Below are 17118 nucleotides of genomic sequence, written 5' to 3' on the forward strand. Positions count from 1 at the left end.
GTGAACAAGAATGATCATAAATCTGAGATGGTAAAGAAGACGATTTATCGGTGTTATTTTTGTGTATCGTTGAAGCTTATATGAAGAAGATTTTTAAATCTCAGTGTTGATAAGTTTTAATATGGAAGAAAATAACGCAAGTGGTGATTGCCCCGACGTTGAAGATTATATGACTGACAATTATCATCACATTTCACCAGACATTTTTTACACAGCAACCAATATTCCAGGTCCTGGGGCTAATATTGAAGATTTTTATACACAGTTTATGGGTGGTTGTGCCTGCAAAAATGTCAGGTGTAGCTCAGAAAACAATTGCCCGTGTGTTGGAAAGTATGGTATGAATTATGATGAAAGCGGTAGGCTATTGGATTCAAAATTCAATGGTCCAGTTGTTGAATGCAATTCTTTGTGTGGTTGCGTAAGCCAGGGAAAATGTGGGAACCGAATAATTCAGTTTGGCCCCAGAAGTGGATTACAAGTGTTTCAAACAGGCCGCAGTAAAGGATTTGGTTTAAAATCGGTAACTGAAATTTTGGAAGGTGAATTTATATGTGAATATGCAGGCGAAATCTTGGGCTTGGCGGAGGCAAAATTTCGTGCTCACACTAATATCGGGAAAATGAATTATATATTTGTTTTGAATGAACATCTGTCACAAGGCCGTGTTTTGAAAACTTACGTCGATCCAACCACTATTGGGAATATCGGGCGATACATCAACCATTCCTGCCAACCTAACGCTGTAGTTGTTCCGGTAAGAACTGACAACGCTGTCCCAAAGCTTTGTATTTTTGCATTAAAAGTGATTCATGTTGGTGAAGAGATAACATTTGATTATGGTGGTGGTAGCAGCGACGAAAGGTGCCCAGTGCCGTCTGGACCGACAGAAAGGAAGTCGTGCCGTTGTGGAGCACAGTTATGTAAAAAATATTTGCCCTATGATGAGACCTTATTTTAATGTTTGTACAGTACTTCAGTTTCATTTTTTTTTTTTTTTTTTTGGTAATAATATTTTACTTCCAATGTTTGAATTTTCTATTAATTATATACAAAGCCTGAGTCTAATGTAGACTTCATATACTGTGTGTACAAGGTGGTATCTAAAAGTTACGAGAATTTATTTATAAACAAATATTTTTCAATATGTCCTCTTCAATGTAGCCCAGTGATTTTGCCGTTATGAGAATGTTTTTTTTTAATTGTTAAATACTGGTTGCAAATATAGTTAATCACCATGAAAGCTCAAGTTCATACAAGTTTTATAATGATCAGTGGTATCATTGTGGTAGCGTTCTTGTAATTTTTGGGCACCATCTCTTAATATTTGTTGTACCAGTTCAAAATTTGTTTCTATTTGTTAATCATACATTCCTTTACAGATCCAAGCGCCTAATATTTTTTTACCCATCCCACTAGTTTTTCAATCAGAACTATTTTTTTCTTCACAATTCCAAAATGGACGATGTCTTTGTACATTTGTTTGAGCTTTTAAATGATTCACATAAAAAATCCTTAAAAAAAATCAGTTTATGTGATATATTAATGGCCCCTTAATCTTAAAAGCTTGTATTTAAATGTGCACAATTTTTTTTAGAGGGGGGCTGAAGTATGTTGTGCCTGTTTTGAATTATATTATCCAGTTGCTTTCACCCAGAAAGTCGGCAACGTCTAGCATACAGATATTGCATTCATGCGTGATTTAATTTAACAGCCCTCGTCTCTGTCGTGCTTTATTGTTCCCCATAGTGAAATTTATACGTCCTTCGTTCATATCAAATATCCTCCATCCTTAAGGTTCACTATATTATTTATGTGGTTAAACATTTCATTGAATTACTTTTAATTGTACTTACTTTCAGCCCTAATTACTGTATGTACTTTTGTTACTTGACTTCGTATAATTTTAATTAGCTGATTATGAATAATTATACCTTAAATTAATCTTCGCTAGGTTTTGTGTGGTGGTGGTGGTTTTATATATTTTTTGTCTACGTGTCTGCCAGTGCAACAGCTGACATTTTACTTCCTGCACCACCAGCAAGGAAGCTGTAAAAATCAACTTCTTGCTCCTATGAAGTGCCGTGTCGTGTTCATCCCTGAAAAATAATTGCAGGATCCAGGGGTTTTTAATTTTCTTGGTTGTTTAAAAACATTAAATCAAAATCCAAAATTACTTTTTAAATCGTAGTACTTAACAATTTATACGTTCTTATCAGAAATGTAAAATTCAAAACATATCAACACAAAAAATATTATTGGTCCGTGCAGTTGCTCATAAAAAATTTTACTGTGCAGTCGGTATTACTCCCACGTACTGATTATACTTCTGTCACCGAAGAACACGATTGGCCATCTGCGTGCTAGTGACGCTATTATGGGAAACGTAGACAAAGAAAAAGTCCGCCAATATATTTTTGAGATATTCTTAAATATTTTGTGAATGTTTAAGCTCGTGGTACTGACACAGTTGGTACAGATGGTAGAGATGACTGTTCTGTAATTGCTATCCATATTGTTCCTTCATTGAATGGCAAATAACTAATTTCCTGAAATCCAAATCTGTCATCCCTTCGAGAAGACTTATATTCCAACTGTAAACTATTTTATTGAAATAAATGTTCTGATATATGTTGCAGTATTTACGCGTATAAAATGTGAGGGAACTGAGTATAGAATTCTATAGAAATAAAGAATGCTTTATTATTGTGATGCGTTGTTTGAATTCTACACTCATCTATGGAGCGCACAGAACGAGGGAAGGTTTGTGGGATGATTAAAACTCAAATGTGATCACAGTTATAAAATGTATTTAACAACATAGAATAATACATGACCCACACCACTTAATACGATATAGTTGGAAGACATTTTCTTTTGGTCTTAAATTCATATTAGGAACTTCCAAGTATTGTATTATTAAGTACCTAAACATATTAAGTACAAAATGATTTATATCTGGATAAAATGAATCTTGTTTTAAATTAATATTTAATAGTTGTTATTTTTTGCAGAGTGAATAGTTATTACCCAAAATACTAATTTATTCTTTGTAAAACATTTTATCTATTATAAAAATAATTCTTTAATAATTGTTCTAAGAGTACAGAAAATTTTCTAAGTACAGCAACACCATTTTTGAGGTTCTCATGGTGACGAAGATGTTATCTTAATAGTAACGCCATGTGGACTTATAGGTAAATACCAGTGTTTCTCTGAAATGTTGGTATCTACATACAAGCCTACATGTTTTCATTACCCAGATAATATTAAAAAGAATCATTGCCAACCATCTGAGTCTGTTCTATAACTGTACTCAGCTGGTTTATGAGTATTTTGGGAAGTGTTGCTATGAGATTACTGACAGTACCATTTTGTGCGACATGAACTACCATGTTTCGTACTGTCAATTGGAGATCATTTCAGATAAGATTTAAAATTAAAATAAAATTTGTGCTCAATATCTGTAACTTATGGAAGATATTTCAGGTTACAATTTTTTTTTTAAATATGCCCCTTTGTCTCTACCCCCATCTTTCTGGCAGAAAATACACATTATTTTGAAGCTCATTATTCAAAAGTACTATAGTCATTTGTCAGAGGACCTTTAAAATGTTTACAAAATAAGATTAGTTAAAACACGACTACCATATAAAAGTTTCATATAATATTAATTAGCATCCCTGTTCACCTCCGTTACCACAAAGCACAATATCAAATTAATTACAAAGGTAGCGCCATAATTTAATGATGCCTCGCTGTGCCTTGTGTTAAATAGAAAATACCGGTCAGGCAGAAGATTTTACCACAAAAGTTCAATTGAACTCTAAAGAGGCCCATCCACGTAAGAGTCTGACTTGCGAGTCTGGCTCGGGAAGCTTGACTCGTGAGCCGGGCTCGGATATATTTCACCACACACGCATAGCAGACTCGGCTCGTGACACCCCACCCACAGATGAGTTTGGCTCAATGGGAGCCGAGCCGGACTCGTACGTGGATGGGCCGCTTAAACATAAGAGCACAGAGTTGCAGATCTGTAGACTAGCAATGGGAACAATTGTCAAGTGATTCTGTGGCAAGATGGAGCTACCGGCAAACGTGCTGAGCACTGATTGAAGGGATCATTAAATATTATGGTGTTACCGTAAGAAACGTCATGATACAGTTGTATTTCTTCTACGACTAAACTCATCTCGCCCATATTGAGCAACTTCTAAATTACGTCTCTAACAGAAAACATGTTCTTTGTGTACCATATTGACATCTGAGCTTAGATTTTGCTCTTTTATTGAAAATTTATTATCTGCAATGTACTTAAGAAATCAAACTGAGATGTGTTAAAAATATTGCCTACTTAGTACTAGACTCATTGTATCACATAAGTAACGTCAGTTTATGGATGTTCCTTCAAGTACTCGGGAATATTTGTACCAGCACAGCGGAAGCCAAGATTTCCAGCAGAACTGTCTGGTGTGTTCTGACTGCGAGCGGCACAACGGTATCGGTAGCAGTAACTCTTGTGGCACAAGTAGGAGCCGCCCTTCTTTACGCGGTCTTTTCCACTTTCTGGTCCCATCTAAATAAAGAATGTAATCATGTGGATATTATGAGTCTGTTTAAGATATGAAAAATGTGAAACTACACTTTAAGTTGTAATGATAATTATGTTTTGGTTGGTATTGGCACTTAACCCCCTACTTTATAATGTGAAACTTAAATAAAACAGTGGTTTTTTTTTTTCATAATACAAAAAAATTGTGTGTGATACAAAATATAAATGTGTTTAACATTATAAGTTTTATTTCAAACATCTTTTGACTGCTGTGATTATATAACAAAATGCAAAGAAAAATAATTTAGCGGCAACAGATTTGTATCTGCAATCTAATGTAACAAACTATTACCATTCATTTGTTTCTGTGTTTTACAGAAAATAAATACACATTTGAGCCTTATCTAAATTAGCGACATGCTTTTAATGATTAACAGAAATAATAAAAACTTGCTGATATATGTAAAATCACAAAATAACTGGTTCAGAAAATGTGTGCGATTCAGTCTGGAAAGCTATCGCACTCTTGTTTATGTCCAGTGACTATTGTATCAAATAATTCTTTCTATGTTGACAGTAATAATATATTTGTGTTTTGTTATAACACACGGGAATAGAAGCAGATAAATTATGTTAAATTATTTCACTTTTTATTTTAAAATAGCTATCAGATTTGGTCAGAATATATCTGATGAAACCTTGTTTGACATAAGAAATCTGTTTGCAAAATACAAATGTAAATTTAAATTTGGCCATAAATCACGACAAAAGTAGTGATAATTATTTCTGTATGAATTTAATGGCAAATACATGCAGAACGCAGTGCATACTATATTCATAGAATGTTGCATAGCTTTGCGGTAGACATTACTTCAAATAATGAGTGCATGGCCATGTCACTTCCAATTCAAATAATTGTCTGCCGCAACATGAGATGTCCATTAGCCTAGTGCATGACATGCATAGCTGTCGACAAAGTGCCAAAATTCACTTAGACTTAACCCAGAAGGGTAGATAATGGCAACCTACAGGATTTGTAGTTGGCACGCTACTATGTTTTATGTTCCACCAGTCTGCCGTCCATTCCCAGACATTGCCAACGATGTTGTGAAGATGAAATGCATTGGTAGGAAATTCTGTCACAGGACAAGTGCTTACATAACCATCTTCTCCTGTGTTAGTATCAGGGAACTCCCCTTGCCAGATATTTACCCTGAAAATGAAAGTATTCAAATAATATTTGATGAACCACTATTAGCTTCTTCCACAGGATATGCTGGATAAGCTAAGTGTATATTGTACAGTCAGGAAAATAGAAATTGCAAAACTAGTCCTCTCAGTTTTCCATACTGACATGGCTGCACCCAAGAAGACTTGTTTTGATTCAGAGTCTGTAAAAAAATTCAAATCTTTCTGAAAGCATTGTTAATGTTAGAATTCTTAGCAATTTTCCATGCATTCAGACAGGTAAACCAAATTTCCTATCTTTACTATGGCATATAGTATGCATGATAAGAAAAATACATACAGAATTTTGGTTGGGAAGTCTGAAGGGAAAAGACTACTCAGAAGACATTACTTAAATATTCAAATTTATCCTGAGAACTAGTAATCTTTTTCTGAACCCAGGATAGGAAAAATTTATCTTCATATTTTCACTGAATACTGTGTTGTATTTTGTTCAGAGACAGCCAAGCTATCTGTGGTGATTTTGTGAAGAACTACTGCTACTCAATTTTGTTTTTAAATACTGTAAATTTTGATGTATTATTTTAGGTTCTGTATGGATTTAATTTTTGGGAGTTGTATAGACTGGAACCTCCTGAGTCCAGCTGGAAAACAAACTACGCCCCTCGCCATGAAGATGTATGGAGGACTGGAGGTATAGCGCTACGAATTTTTAACATGGTCACTAGTGGTCAGATTCAAGCCCCAGCCGCTTTACCCCTTGGGAAAAAGACCTCGGTAGGTGGATGAGTTCTACTGTTCATCGGTAGTATTTTTAATTACTTCAGATCCATGATTGAATTGTGTGACCAAACTCCATTGTAGCAATCTCGGTTCTTTATCTCTAGGTTCAAGGACAATTTGTTATACACTTAGCAGCGTTAATTTCCTACCTACAGTTAAGGGAATACATTTTATAGTATTTTGTAAGGTTATTATTCGGAAGAAACCGGAAATATTCAGTAATCCACTTGTGACACGATAATTAGTTATCGATTATTGCCATTGCCAACCGTTTCGAAAGCGATCGTCGATCTAAAGTCGCGTACAGTTGCCGTTCATAACAAATCGTGTGAAATAATGACGTGTTTTTACTTAGCCAGTATCAACAGACTGTGACTTTCTTTAAGAAGTAAGACTTTTTCAGTGTTATCGTGCTAATAAAAACCTTATTTATATATTATTATACAAGAAGCATATCACCTAACCTACATCTGCCTCATCTTGTCAGTGGTTAAACCTTAATATACTAAGAATATTATTCACCAGAGTCTTGAGTGAAAGAAAATAGAAAACAGAAAATATCATATACAAACCAGGTAAGCCCTACTATTAAATATTTAATTCTAAGAAACGTGCATCTTCACTTAAGTTGCTATATCACATTGGCCAAACCCACAGTTAAATAGTAGTATAGTAAAATTGTTGATATTGTACATTCTTATGTGCTTTGTTAGTATACTTCTCTAAATTTTTCTCCAAGGATGAAGCAACCAGTATAAGTATTATGACAGTACTACTGTTATCACAAGAGTGACTTCCAATATAAATTTTGCACTTTCAATTTGCAAAGGTAATGATGGAATAAATTGTGTTACTGTTCAACACAAAATAGGTTCATTCTCAACAACTATGAAAGGTTATATGCCAAGCTACTATATATAAGAAAGGTGTAAGGGTGTCTGCTGTTCCTGGGAGCCTTACTTTCTCCATCAACAAGGCAAAGTGAATACCTAATAGCCCCTGCTGATACAGTACAATGGAACCATTTGATTCACCAAAACAAAAAAATTTGCCTTTTAAAAGGGGGGGGGGGGGCTGAATGAACAGAATGTTTTGAACAGTGTGAGCCCACATATAGTTGCAGCTGAAGGGGGAAATGAGGAAAGAAAGACAAAATAAGAAAAGGTAAGTTTGAAGTTCTTATGGTGATGGTGTGGACTGTGATCTTCTAAGTTAGTATTGTGTGGTCTTATAGGTAGTTGGCAACATTTTAGAGGAACACACCACCTCTATTGCCAGAGGTAAGAGGGATTTTGTTTAACCTTCTCTGATAGCTTTAGAAAGAGCCAAATTAACTTGAGGGATGTGGCACTTTCTAGGAGCATCTAATAAGAGAATACAACTTTAACCCCTTGGCCCATTCCATATTTTCTGCGTTAACTGTTTGTACTTCTATCTTGGCTACACACCAGTGTTTATCCTTTGGATTTAATTTGTTTCCCCAAGGGAACAGGCGTCCTTTGAGGCCACCTCGGCAAGCATATTCCCATTCTGCCTCAGTAGGTAATCGTTTTCCTGCCCAAGAACAATATGCAACTGCATCATTCCAAGAGACATGGACTACAGGGTGATCCTTACGACCTGCAATCAGAGGACATCAGCATTAAAGCTGCTTACAAAATGTGAGTGTGAATTTGGAATATAAGATGGTTTAATATGGTTTTCAGAATCCTTAAGTTGTCTTGCACATCTGACGTGTAGCGTTCTAGGACTTATGGGCTTTTAAGCGCCTGTCCATATACATGCGTGCATGCATGTGCACATACACACACTCCACACACACTTTACCTTCAGTTCCTGTTGGACATGGGGTTGATGTGGACACGGCTAGCATAGTAACTGAATCCTCATAATGCATTACTTCAAGATGGCATTGACGAAACACATCAGAGGCTTAAGAGAGTTTATAACATTTTCCTGACAATATAAAAATCTTCTATATACTAGAAAAGAGAATTGTAAATGTGAATATTGAATTTATTACTTAATACTCTAGTGAAATTTTGTGTATATTTACGTGTAGTTCATAAAATACTTCTTATCCGTCCAAAATATCTAACATAATTTCATAATTTGTTCTTCTTTGCCACATATTAGAATAGCCAAATGAAGTACACCGCTCCCCGGATATAACGCTGTCATTTATACTGCGGATTCGGATATACCGCGAGTCTTACTGTCGGAGTCCATTTGGAGCGAGAATCAATGAATTGGAAAAAATTTGTAGGCATCGGTTACAGCACAGTTGCCTTATAACGCGGGTCAAAACCCGCCCACCGAAACCCTGCGGTATAACCGGGGAGCAGTGTATGGTGAGATGTCAGGATGTGTAGTGAACATTTGGTTTATGTAAAGCTGTAGAATTTCTTGACTAGCTGAGCATTCTCACACCTAGAGAAGGACTGTGCTCCATTGAATCAGTTTGTTAGTTCAGCATGCATATAACTGAGTGTGGAGAAACAGTAAATCACAAATCTTATAAATTAAAAGAGACAAGAAGAACTGTAAGCCTTTTAATGCAGTTTTCATTGCCATGTCGTACCTTTTATGTTGGAATCCTGTCCTTCAGGGTGTTTCCAATTACAGCCTTTAACAGGCAGCCACCACGGTGCCCCAGCAACAGCCTGTGTTATTCCAGCCTTTGTCTCTTCGCTGAGTAATGATTCAAAGACAAAAGAATCACCAAATGATTCTGCTTCTGTTCTGTATCCAGTTGCATTTACAAATAATTCAAATTCTGCATTACTAACTTCATGAATGTCCAGGTAGAAGTCAGATATTGTCACTTCTCTGGACGGTCCTTCTCCATCTGCTACAAATACTGGTTCATCTGTGCCCATCATGAACTTACCACCTTTTATAAACACCATTTGATTTGTTCTTGGATAAATGCTTTGTGCATTTGCAGCAGAAGAGTACTTTTCACTATTAATGTTTAATGAAGTGTCTTCTTGAAGAATTGTTGAATCCTCTAATTGATCTCCTGCCCTTCTTTTAATAGCACCACAGCCACAGCTGTCTTGATTTTCTGTAATTTGATCTCTGGAAATATTATCACCTGTTTCTGCACTGGCATGATTATTTAGTATTGCCAGTGCAAGCATTATAACATGTAACATTTTGTGTACAAGTCTACAAATGATGATGCAAGAACTCAAGGACAAACACCCTGCTATATGAAACAAACTATTGTGCTTTAAGATCTGTAACTATATGCACACGAATAATTGTCACAGTAATTGTAACTAGACCACATGCTACTCGATTCAAAATCCCCGGGCATTATTTCATTAAACACATTAATTTTGGTACGAAAAAAATACACGAGTAGCAAAACATAATGCGCATTCCTTTCGTAAATTGTTTATGAGTGTACAGTGATGACAACAATATGATTTCATGTAACGCGTAAAGAAATAATTATATAGTTTATAGAATAGAAAGCAGCATTTGTCGCAAATGGAACTGCCATTGAATGGTATATATTTATGTTTTTCTTGTCTTCTAAGGTTAGTTATCGTGTTTCATTATGAAGTATTTTCGGTAGGTAATTGTCGGCACTGCTTTCTGTAATCGTTGGTGTTGAACATGGCGACCGGTGTGTCAGTTGTGATTCTTAAGAGGGTAATAGTATAATTGCCTGTATTGTGTATTTAGGACGTGATCTTCATATTTTGCAAAAAATGTTAATGAATCGATAGAAGGAAGTGCCTTTTATGGCTGACATGGCGGACACCGGTGATAGATCATGGGGGCATTTGGCAGATACAGAACATTTTGGTAGAGTTTGCATGAACAACATACAAGTAAACAAGGCAGATTTGAATCTTTTAAAATGTCACGACAGTACACATGCTGCGCACTGTATGATTTATTCAAAGACTGAAGAAAAGATATTTGGAATATACAGCGCCAGAGCTGTGATTTTGGTAAGCAGAATCCTTTTGTGAACTGATTGATACTTCTGTGGATGCGTCGATACGTAGAAAAAATACAGAGCTTTCTCCATGTTAATAATGGAACTTGAACTGGATTCTAACCTCACTTACATTTAAAAAAAATGTTAACTGGCCTTAAAAGTCCAGGATCTGAATATAGTGGCAGAGTGAAAATAATATCCTTGTTGGGAATCAAACCAGTCATTCAACCCATAGCCAGTCACTTTTGTGATTGGGCAGTGATGTATTTTTGATGATTTTCTTTCTTGTATTGCTACAGATGCAGTTGCGGTTTGATGGATACTTGGGTTTTCCTGGTGGTATTGTAAACACAGGAGAAGATATTCCTTCCGGATTGAACAGGGAACTTGTTGAGGAGATGAACCTGAATGTTCAGAAACATCCAGTTAAGGAAGAGCATTATGTTGTATCCCATTGGTGTCCAAGCAAGAACCTCTTGTTACATTTCTATGCTCTTGAAGTGTCCGTCGATGATATAAAGGCTATTGAAGAAGAGGCAGTTAAAGCACGTGATTATGGAATCGAGGTAATTGTCCGGTTTTGTTTGTATATTGTCACAGTTGTGAAGAAAACTTTGTTATGACATCCAGTAATATTTTTATGTTAATTTGTGGGTGTTCCTTGAGTAATATGAGTGAAGAATTTTTTGAGCTTATTAAATTTCAGATTTTGGTGCTGATTTGCAGGGAATAAGTTGTAATTCAAGTAATGCCATTTCAGTCGACGGGGATTGTTTGTTACAGACATTGGGCACAGTTCGACTACCTCTGTATACAATGGGCGATGGTTACAGAGGTTTTCCTGCGTTCCTGGCAAATTCATTTGTGAGCGTCTCTCGCGAGCAGTTACTTTACACCCTGGAATATAAATCTATTATGTCCATTGAAGAAATTTCCAAAGCATTAAGGGCAAGGCCGTTGCAATTACCAGTGGAAGAAGAAGAAGACAGTGGTAGAGTTCAGATGTAAACAGTACAAATCTAATATGGTAGGTACCAAATTGTACATAGTCCGTTAAATATTTTATAATAATGTAAATGATGAATGTAGATGGCCGACGATGTAGCGTAAAAGTACGCCCGACGACTTCGAGTAAAATTCTGCTTCAGGAGTTGTTCGTGCAAAGAGCATTAAACGAACGCAAACCGGGAGAGGCTCGTTTCTCATGTTTCTCCTCAGACACTGATTTCAGGTAAAGTTTGATGCCGAGGAATTTCCGTGAACAATTGCCAGCTGATTTTAATTTTGGTCTCTGCACATTATAACCCTTTATTTATATGAAAGTTAAATTGAATTTGAATATAATTTTATAAAATTTTTGTAAATTAAATAATTGTGTTTATATCTAAGTAAATAGAAGGAAAGTAATATTCTTCTCTTCCAAGAAAGTGCGACTTAAGGGAGAAGTATTATGTGGTATTTTCATTGAATTTTTAACAGGAATAACGCTAATTCACACGCTACTTCTTTAAGTCGTGCTCTGTGGGCCGCAGAACTGATCTGATGAGCAAAATTCCTACACTTTCTAGGAATTTAACCCTTTTATTCTGCCTTCAGCTGATTAGTTGCCTCGCTTTGCTGCACGGTACTTGCAGGATTGAATTTTAAATATTTCTGACGAACACGCGAGAACCAAATGGGGTATCCATTTCTAATTTTATACGAATCACGACTTCTGTCTGTCGTTGCTGTTTTATGTCTTGTTTATTTCAGGTGTAAAGAGTCTGGAGGAAAGAAGCTTCGCAGAAGAATTAAACTTTATAATTTCAGGAAGCCCTGAAATGTTTGCGATCAGTAAGTGGAAAAAAAAACTGTGATTTGCGTACGATTGGCTTTTGGGTTTAAGATGTTGTTTATATTGAATTGTGATGACATTAATATTTATAAGAAAGATATTTTAATTTGAAAAGTTGAATGAAAGTGTACGTGATTGTGGTTCAACAACGTATGCAGGAATATTGAACCGCGTCTCCTCCGACTAAAGGAGTATACCGTCGGTGAATTTTTTTGTTGAAGATTTATATATCGGGATTTATCTCATGGCAGACTCATATAATGATCACCAAGCTAATAGAGACTTGGTTAGAAGGCTGATCAGAAATAAGGATCAAGAAGACTGTCGGTATAAGGGTGATGACCGTTATCCTGAGGACGATGATGATGATTATGATGACTCCAGAGAAAGATATGGTTATCGGAGAGGTCATGGATCACAGGACAATTATCCAAGAGATGACCTTGATGGCAGAGATTTTAACGAGTTACGAGACGCGAGGGATGCGAATAATTCGAGATTAAGCGATGTTAGAGACGGGGAACGTTTAGAATCTTCGAAAGATTCAAGAATCAGTATGAGGGAATCAGAATCTTCTAGAGAAGTACAAGAAGGTAGAGATTCAAGGCGTGGCTGGGACGGTAAGCAGGGAAGCGCTCGGAATGATGGCGATGACGTGGAGAGATTTGAATGCGCGAATCGTAATTCAGCGGGGGATGGCCGAGAAGGGGACGGTTATAAAAACCAAGCGCCTAATAACACCATTATGATCCGGGGCTTGGCACAGCACATCACAGAGAATGATATTCGACAAGATATCCTGAGATGCGGTCTGATGCCGAAAGATATTCGACTCATAAGAAAGAAAGATACCGGCGCGTCACGTGGTTTCGCTTTCGTCGAATTTAGCACTCTTCAGGAAGCCTCGCGGTGGATGGAAATGAAGCAGGGGGTGTTGATGCTTCAGGAACATTATAGAGCCGTGATGCATTTCAGTATTCCGAAGGATTCTCACGTTGATAGATCATCGTTGAAGTCGAGCCAAGATTGGCATTGTATTAAATGTGGCGCTCATAACTTTAAGAGAAGGGACGCTTGCTTTAAGTGTCGCGCGTCTCGACAGGAATCCGAAGGTGGGGAAGGCAGCGGAGAGATCAGTTTTCATCCGACAACTACAGTTTTATTACGAGGGTTGGATGTTCTGTCTACCGTAGATTCGGTTTCGCAAGCGGTTAAATCGGTCTCGGCCGTTCCCGTTCACAGTATCCGTATCGGTCGAGATTCTCTCACGAACACTTCGAGAGGTGTTTGTTATTTAGAGATGAACCATATTATGGACGCTATTTATATGCATAACGCCCTAATAGCGACACCGCCGATCGTGGACGGCAGGAAAGTCCTTGTATCGTATTGTAAATCGCAGCGTGACGTGTCTGGCGTTTGTAGTTCAATGAGTGGCCGTTCAGTGACTGTCGCTGCAGCAGTTAAAGCTGGGATTGACGTGGGAGTGGCTCAGCTCGGACATATCCGCCATTCCACAAGTGAAGACCTGACTAAATATAGTTTAGAAGACGTTCCTCGGCTGGCTGATTATTGTGCTTCGTTATACGCGGTGTCGCCCGCTGAATATACCGCGTATCAACAGTATTATCGACAATATTACCAAACTCAGATATCACAAGGTAGTTCCGTGACGTCACAGACGCAGGCGGATTGCGTAAATGCTGCAGCCGCCGTAGCTCAATCCGCGATTCAGCAAGTGCAGGCCGCGAAGGAGATAAAGAAACACGTCGAAGACCCTCACGTACTCAAGCAAGGCGAGAAATTGTTGTATGACGCGCTGAAGACGGTGCAGACGAATTCTTCTCCGGAGAAAGACAAGTGCGCAGACGCGGCTGGCGAAGTTGCGCAGACAGATGTCGCTAACGTGCCAGATGTTAGCGCTTACCAGTACGATGAGACATCTGGCTATTATTACGACCCGCGTACCGGGCTCTATTACGACGCGAGTTCTCAATATTTTTATAATCCCCAGACACAACAATTTTTGTATTGGGATTCAGACAAACAATCTTATCTTCCCGCTCCGATATCATCAGCTGATTCTAGCGTCAATAAAGACGAAGGTAAGAACGTTAAAGAGAAGGAAAGACAAGAAAAAGTCAAAGTAGCTAAGAAAATAGCGAAGGATATGGAACGATGGGCTAAGACTTTGAATCAGAAGAAAGATATCGCTCGTCAGAATCTAGCTCTTGATTCTGCCGTGCAGTCTTCTAGATCAATTGGCGCTGCTGATGCAGGATACGCGGTTCTCGAGCGGAAGGAACGACCAGTTCTGGATTTTCAGACTGTCGCGTTCGGTGAATCGGAAGAGAGGAGGGGAGGGGGGTCCCCATCGCTGGGTGACGGTGGTAACGCGTGCGGTTTGGTTCCGGCTTACGGTGGCGGTAGCGAGAGTGACGAAGAGATAGAAGACGTAATTCAAGAAGACAGACAACATACAAATTGGTCGAAACTTGCGTGTTTGTTGTGTAAGAGGCAGTTTCCTACAAAGGAGTCTTTGATAAGGCATCAGCAGTTCTCGGATTTACACAAACAGAATTTGGAAAAATGGTATCGTGTCCGAGGTCTAGATCCGAATGACCCTCAACAGAGGAACAAGAAGTATCGAGACCGAGCTAAGGAACGACGTCAGAAATTTGGGGAACCAAATCAGCAGCATCCGAATCATCTGAAAGAAAAATATTTGAAGACAAAAGAAGACGCGGTTTCAGTATCGTACGAAGAGCCTACAAAATCAGGGATCGGATCGGATAACGTCGGTAATAGGTTGTTACAGAAAATGGGTTGGCAAGAAGGAATGGGTTTGGGAAAATCTAACCAAGGAAGAACTTCGGTAATTCAGACGGAACATCGCGTAAACACGGCGGGACTCGGTGCTAGAGGAGGGAGTTACGGGGCACTTCCGGGGGAAACTTACAAAGATTGCGTGAAGAAGATGATGTTTGCGCGGTATCAAGAGCTTACCGAACAGGAACATGACAGCTGACACTGCTAAAAAAAAAAAAAGAAAACTGGCTCGAAGTTTGTAAAGTATACGCAGATTTTGTTAGGAGAGTTCTAATGTACTATGAACGAGAACGTATGGGTTTTTATTTTCTTCTTTAATTAATGAAAAACAATTTACTTTAAATGAGCTTTATCCTAATCTCTTTTTTTATTTCATTTCACAGTCGAGTGTAAATTTTTACTTCGATATTTCTGCCAGTTTTCACAAAAAAAAAAAATTACGATGTGCTTCTGTTAAATGAATTTCCAACAGCCTGCGCTTATAATCGGCGTTTCGTGTTGTTATTGTATTTATTACAGATGTTGGGCAGAATTGTGGGAAAAAAAAATAATCATAAATATCTTTATCAGCATAAAAAAATATTTCGTATTCATGTATGTGTTCTGCATTTGTAACAACCTTTCCTTTTAAAAGCCTTTGAAATCATAAGTTTATCTTCCTTAAAACAGTTGAATACCAAAGGTAATTAAATGTACACCCGATGCAAAAAATAATAATAATAAATAAATAAAAAAAATGGATGTTGTTGGTTTTTGTATTTTATCTGATTTATTTCAATTTCAATTTCCACAATCGAATAGGAATTACAGATATTGACCCATATTGATCATTCACTAACGTTACAGTTGCTGGACGTCGTTGGGTCATTAACCCCTTCTGTCCGCTGAAGACTGGACGCTTAACTACCCCCCTCCCCCTGCATTGCTCATAGTGTATACATGCATCTAAAATCCGCTTGTACATTCGTATATCAGTAATTCACTAGGGGTCATTGACTTCGTAAAGGTATAGTCTAGTGAAAGTAGCAGTGTACTTCGCTTTACAACGAGGGAGAAGTCACTTTACCCTTCGTGTTTGACCGTGGGGGCGATTGTGTCCTGACACCTGTCCAGTCGTGTTATTACGTCTTTAGGAAGGCCGACCATTTTCATGTGATGAACAACATTGAGGTTATGTGACAGCTGTGCTGTCAGAACGGCACTGAATTTCTGCTATACGCGATCAATGTGTCGTTTACCGCGTTTCCTAGCCAATATCTTCACTTGAGATCATTAATTATACACCGTACGTCGCGGCCTATATGAAAGAATGAGAATAAAAGAAGCCATTTAAAACAGGTTACGAATGGCTTTTTTTTTTTTCCTGAGACCAGGACATATTCAATTGGTTTGGCCCACTTGTCTCACAATGATATACTTTACGAGTAAAGTAATTTTCTTAGAAAGAGTCCAGGTCTGATGGAACAGTGGACGGAGATTCGGTTTGTAGAGCGAAAATTATCGTGTGTTTTGCGATCATCAACGAACAGTTACGAAATTATGAATATATATTAAATTTCCCGCGAATTTCTAAAAAGCCGTTTTGAAGGTACAGAGGTTTCTGCGGACATACGGTTGGCTATCCTGCTATACACTCTAACATTTGTGACACGGCTATATTCTTTCGTGTAAATTCTAGAATTTCAGCCCCAGAACTCATTAATGTTGAATCCCACAAGGGCGGTGGCTCTAGCATTTCCGTAAGTGTGTTCCTGGCCACATTTTCCACGACTATAAACACAGCTTTTAAAAAATGATGTCTCCGGCTTGTGGCGAGTTGAAATATTTAGACATCGATTCTTGAACTGGTAAGCATACGTTCACGTTGATAATTTATATCAATGGACATAGTTTCAGTTTTTCTCGCCGTCGAAATTTATGTTGACATAAGTAATACCATTAAAAGAATGTTTTATCACGTTAGCCATCCGTTGA

General features: G+C 37.7%; 4 protein-coding genes across 5 annotated transcripts; 3 read left to right on the plus strand and 1 right to left on the minus strand.

Annotated features, from left to right (window-relative positions):
- Nucleotides 1-121: 121 nt before the first annotated feature.
- LOC147872018 (histone-lysine N-methyltransferase SETMAR) lies at nt 122-2712 on the plus strand. The gene has a single exon (XM_087359186.1). The coding sequence runs from the start codon at nt 122-124 to the stop codon at nt 959-961; it is 840 nt and encodes a 279-aa protein (XP_087215312.1). The 3' UTR covers nt 962-2712.
- Nucleotides 2713-2790: 78 nt separating this feature from the next.
- LOC110828418 (formylglycine-generating enzyme) lies at nt 2791-9932 on the minus strand. Its single transcript, XM_022061146.2, has 4 exons — nt 9105-9932; nt 7972-8143; nt 5582-5765; nt 2791-4576 (listed from the first exon to the last, which is right to left on the minus strand). The coding sequence occupies exons 1-4, from the start codon at nt 9679-9681 to the stop codon at nt 4394-4396; spliced, it is 1116 nt and encodes a 371-aa protein (XP_021916838.1). The 5' UTR covers nt 9682-9932; the 3' UTR covers nt 2791-4393.
- Nucleotides 9933-10118: 186 nt separating this feature from the next.
- On the plus strand, nt 10119-12577 carry LOC110828423 (U8 snoRNA-decapping enzyme). Of its 2 annotated transcripts, XM_022061153.2 has the most exons (4): nt 10121-10491; nt 10781-11047; nt 11265-11508; nt 12234-12577. In XM_022061153.2, the coding sequence occupies exons 1-3, from the start codon at nt 10279-10281 to the stop codon at nt 11487-11489; spliced, it is 705 nt and encodes a 234-aa protein (XP_021916845.1). In that variant the 5' UTR covers nt 10121-10278; the 3' UTR covers nt 11490-11508; nt 12234-12577. The 2 variants fall into 2 exon arrangements, with proteins under 2 accessions (XP_087215313.1, XP_021916845.1); XM_087359187.1 differs by lacking the exon at nt 12234-12577 and having other exon boundaries at nt 10119-10491; nt 11188-11310.
- LOC110828405 (RNA-binding protein 5-like) lies at nt 12560-15885 on the plus strand. Its single transcript, XM_022061124.2, has one exon. It carries the CDS (start codon nt 12560-12562, stop codon nt 15341-15343), a length of 2784 nt encoding a protein of 927 aa, XP_021916816.2. The 3' UTR covers nt 15344-15885.
- The last annotated feature ends 1233 nt before the right edge of the window (nt 15886-17118 follow it).

Source organism: Zootermopsis nevadensis, unplaced genomic scaffold, assembly GCF_977971745.1.
Source record: "Zootermopsis nevadensis isolate Lab colony 2312 unplaced genomic scaffold, Znev_1.0 Znev_ptg000031l, whole genome shotgun sequence".
Classification (NCBI taxonomy): domain Eukaryota; kingdom Metazoa; phylum Arthropoda; class Insecta; order Blattodea; family Termopsidae; genus Zootermopsis; species Zootermopsis nevadensis.

Bases quoted from the DNA above. Each gene is read 5' to 3' on its own strand.
- LOC147872018 (XM_087359186.1), top strand. From the start codon at position 122: ATGGAAGAAAATAACGCAAGTGGTGATTGCCCCGACGTTGAAGATTAT.
- LOC110828418 (XM_022061146.2), bottom strand. From the start codon at position 9,681: ATGTTACATGTTATAATGCTTGCACTGGCAATACTAAATAATCATGCC. The intron at 8,144-9,104 runs GTACGACATGGC...CTCTGATTGCAG, and splicing joins ACAGGATTCCAACATAAAAG to GTCGTAAGGATCACCCTGTA. The intron at 4,577-5,581 runs GTAGGTTGCCAT...TTCTTTATTTAG, and splicing joins GCGTGCCAACTACAAATCCT to ATGGGACCAGAAAGTGGAAA.
- LOC110828423 (XM_022061153.2), top strand. From the start codon at position 10,279: ATGGCTGACATGGCGGACACCGGTGATAGATCATGGGGGCATTTGGCA. The intron at 10,492-10,780 runs GTAAGCAGAATC...GTATTGCTACAG, and splicing joins GCGCCAGAGCTGTGATTTTG to ATGCAGTTGCGGTTTGATGG. The intron at 11,048-11,264 runs GTAATTGTCCGG...TGTTTGTTACAG, and splicing joins CACGTGATTATGGAATCGAG to ACATTGGGCACAGTTCGACT.
- LOC110828405 (XM_022061124.2), top strand. From the start codon at position 12,560: ATGGCAGACTCATATAATGATCACCAAGCTAATAGAGACTTGGTTAGA.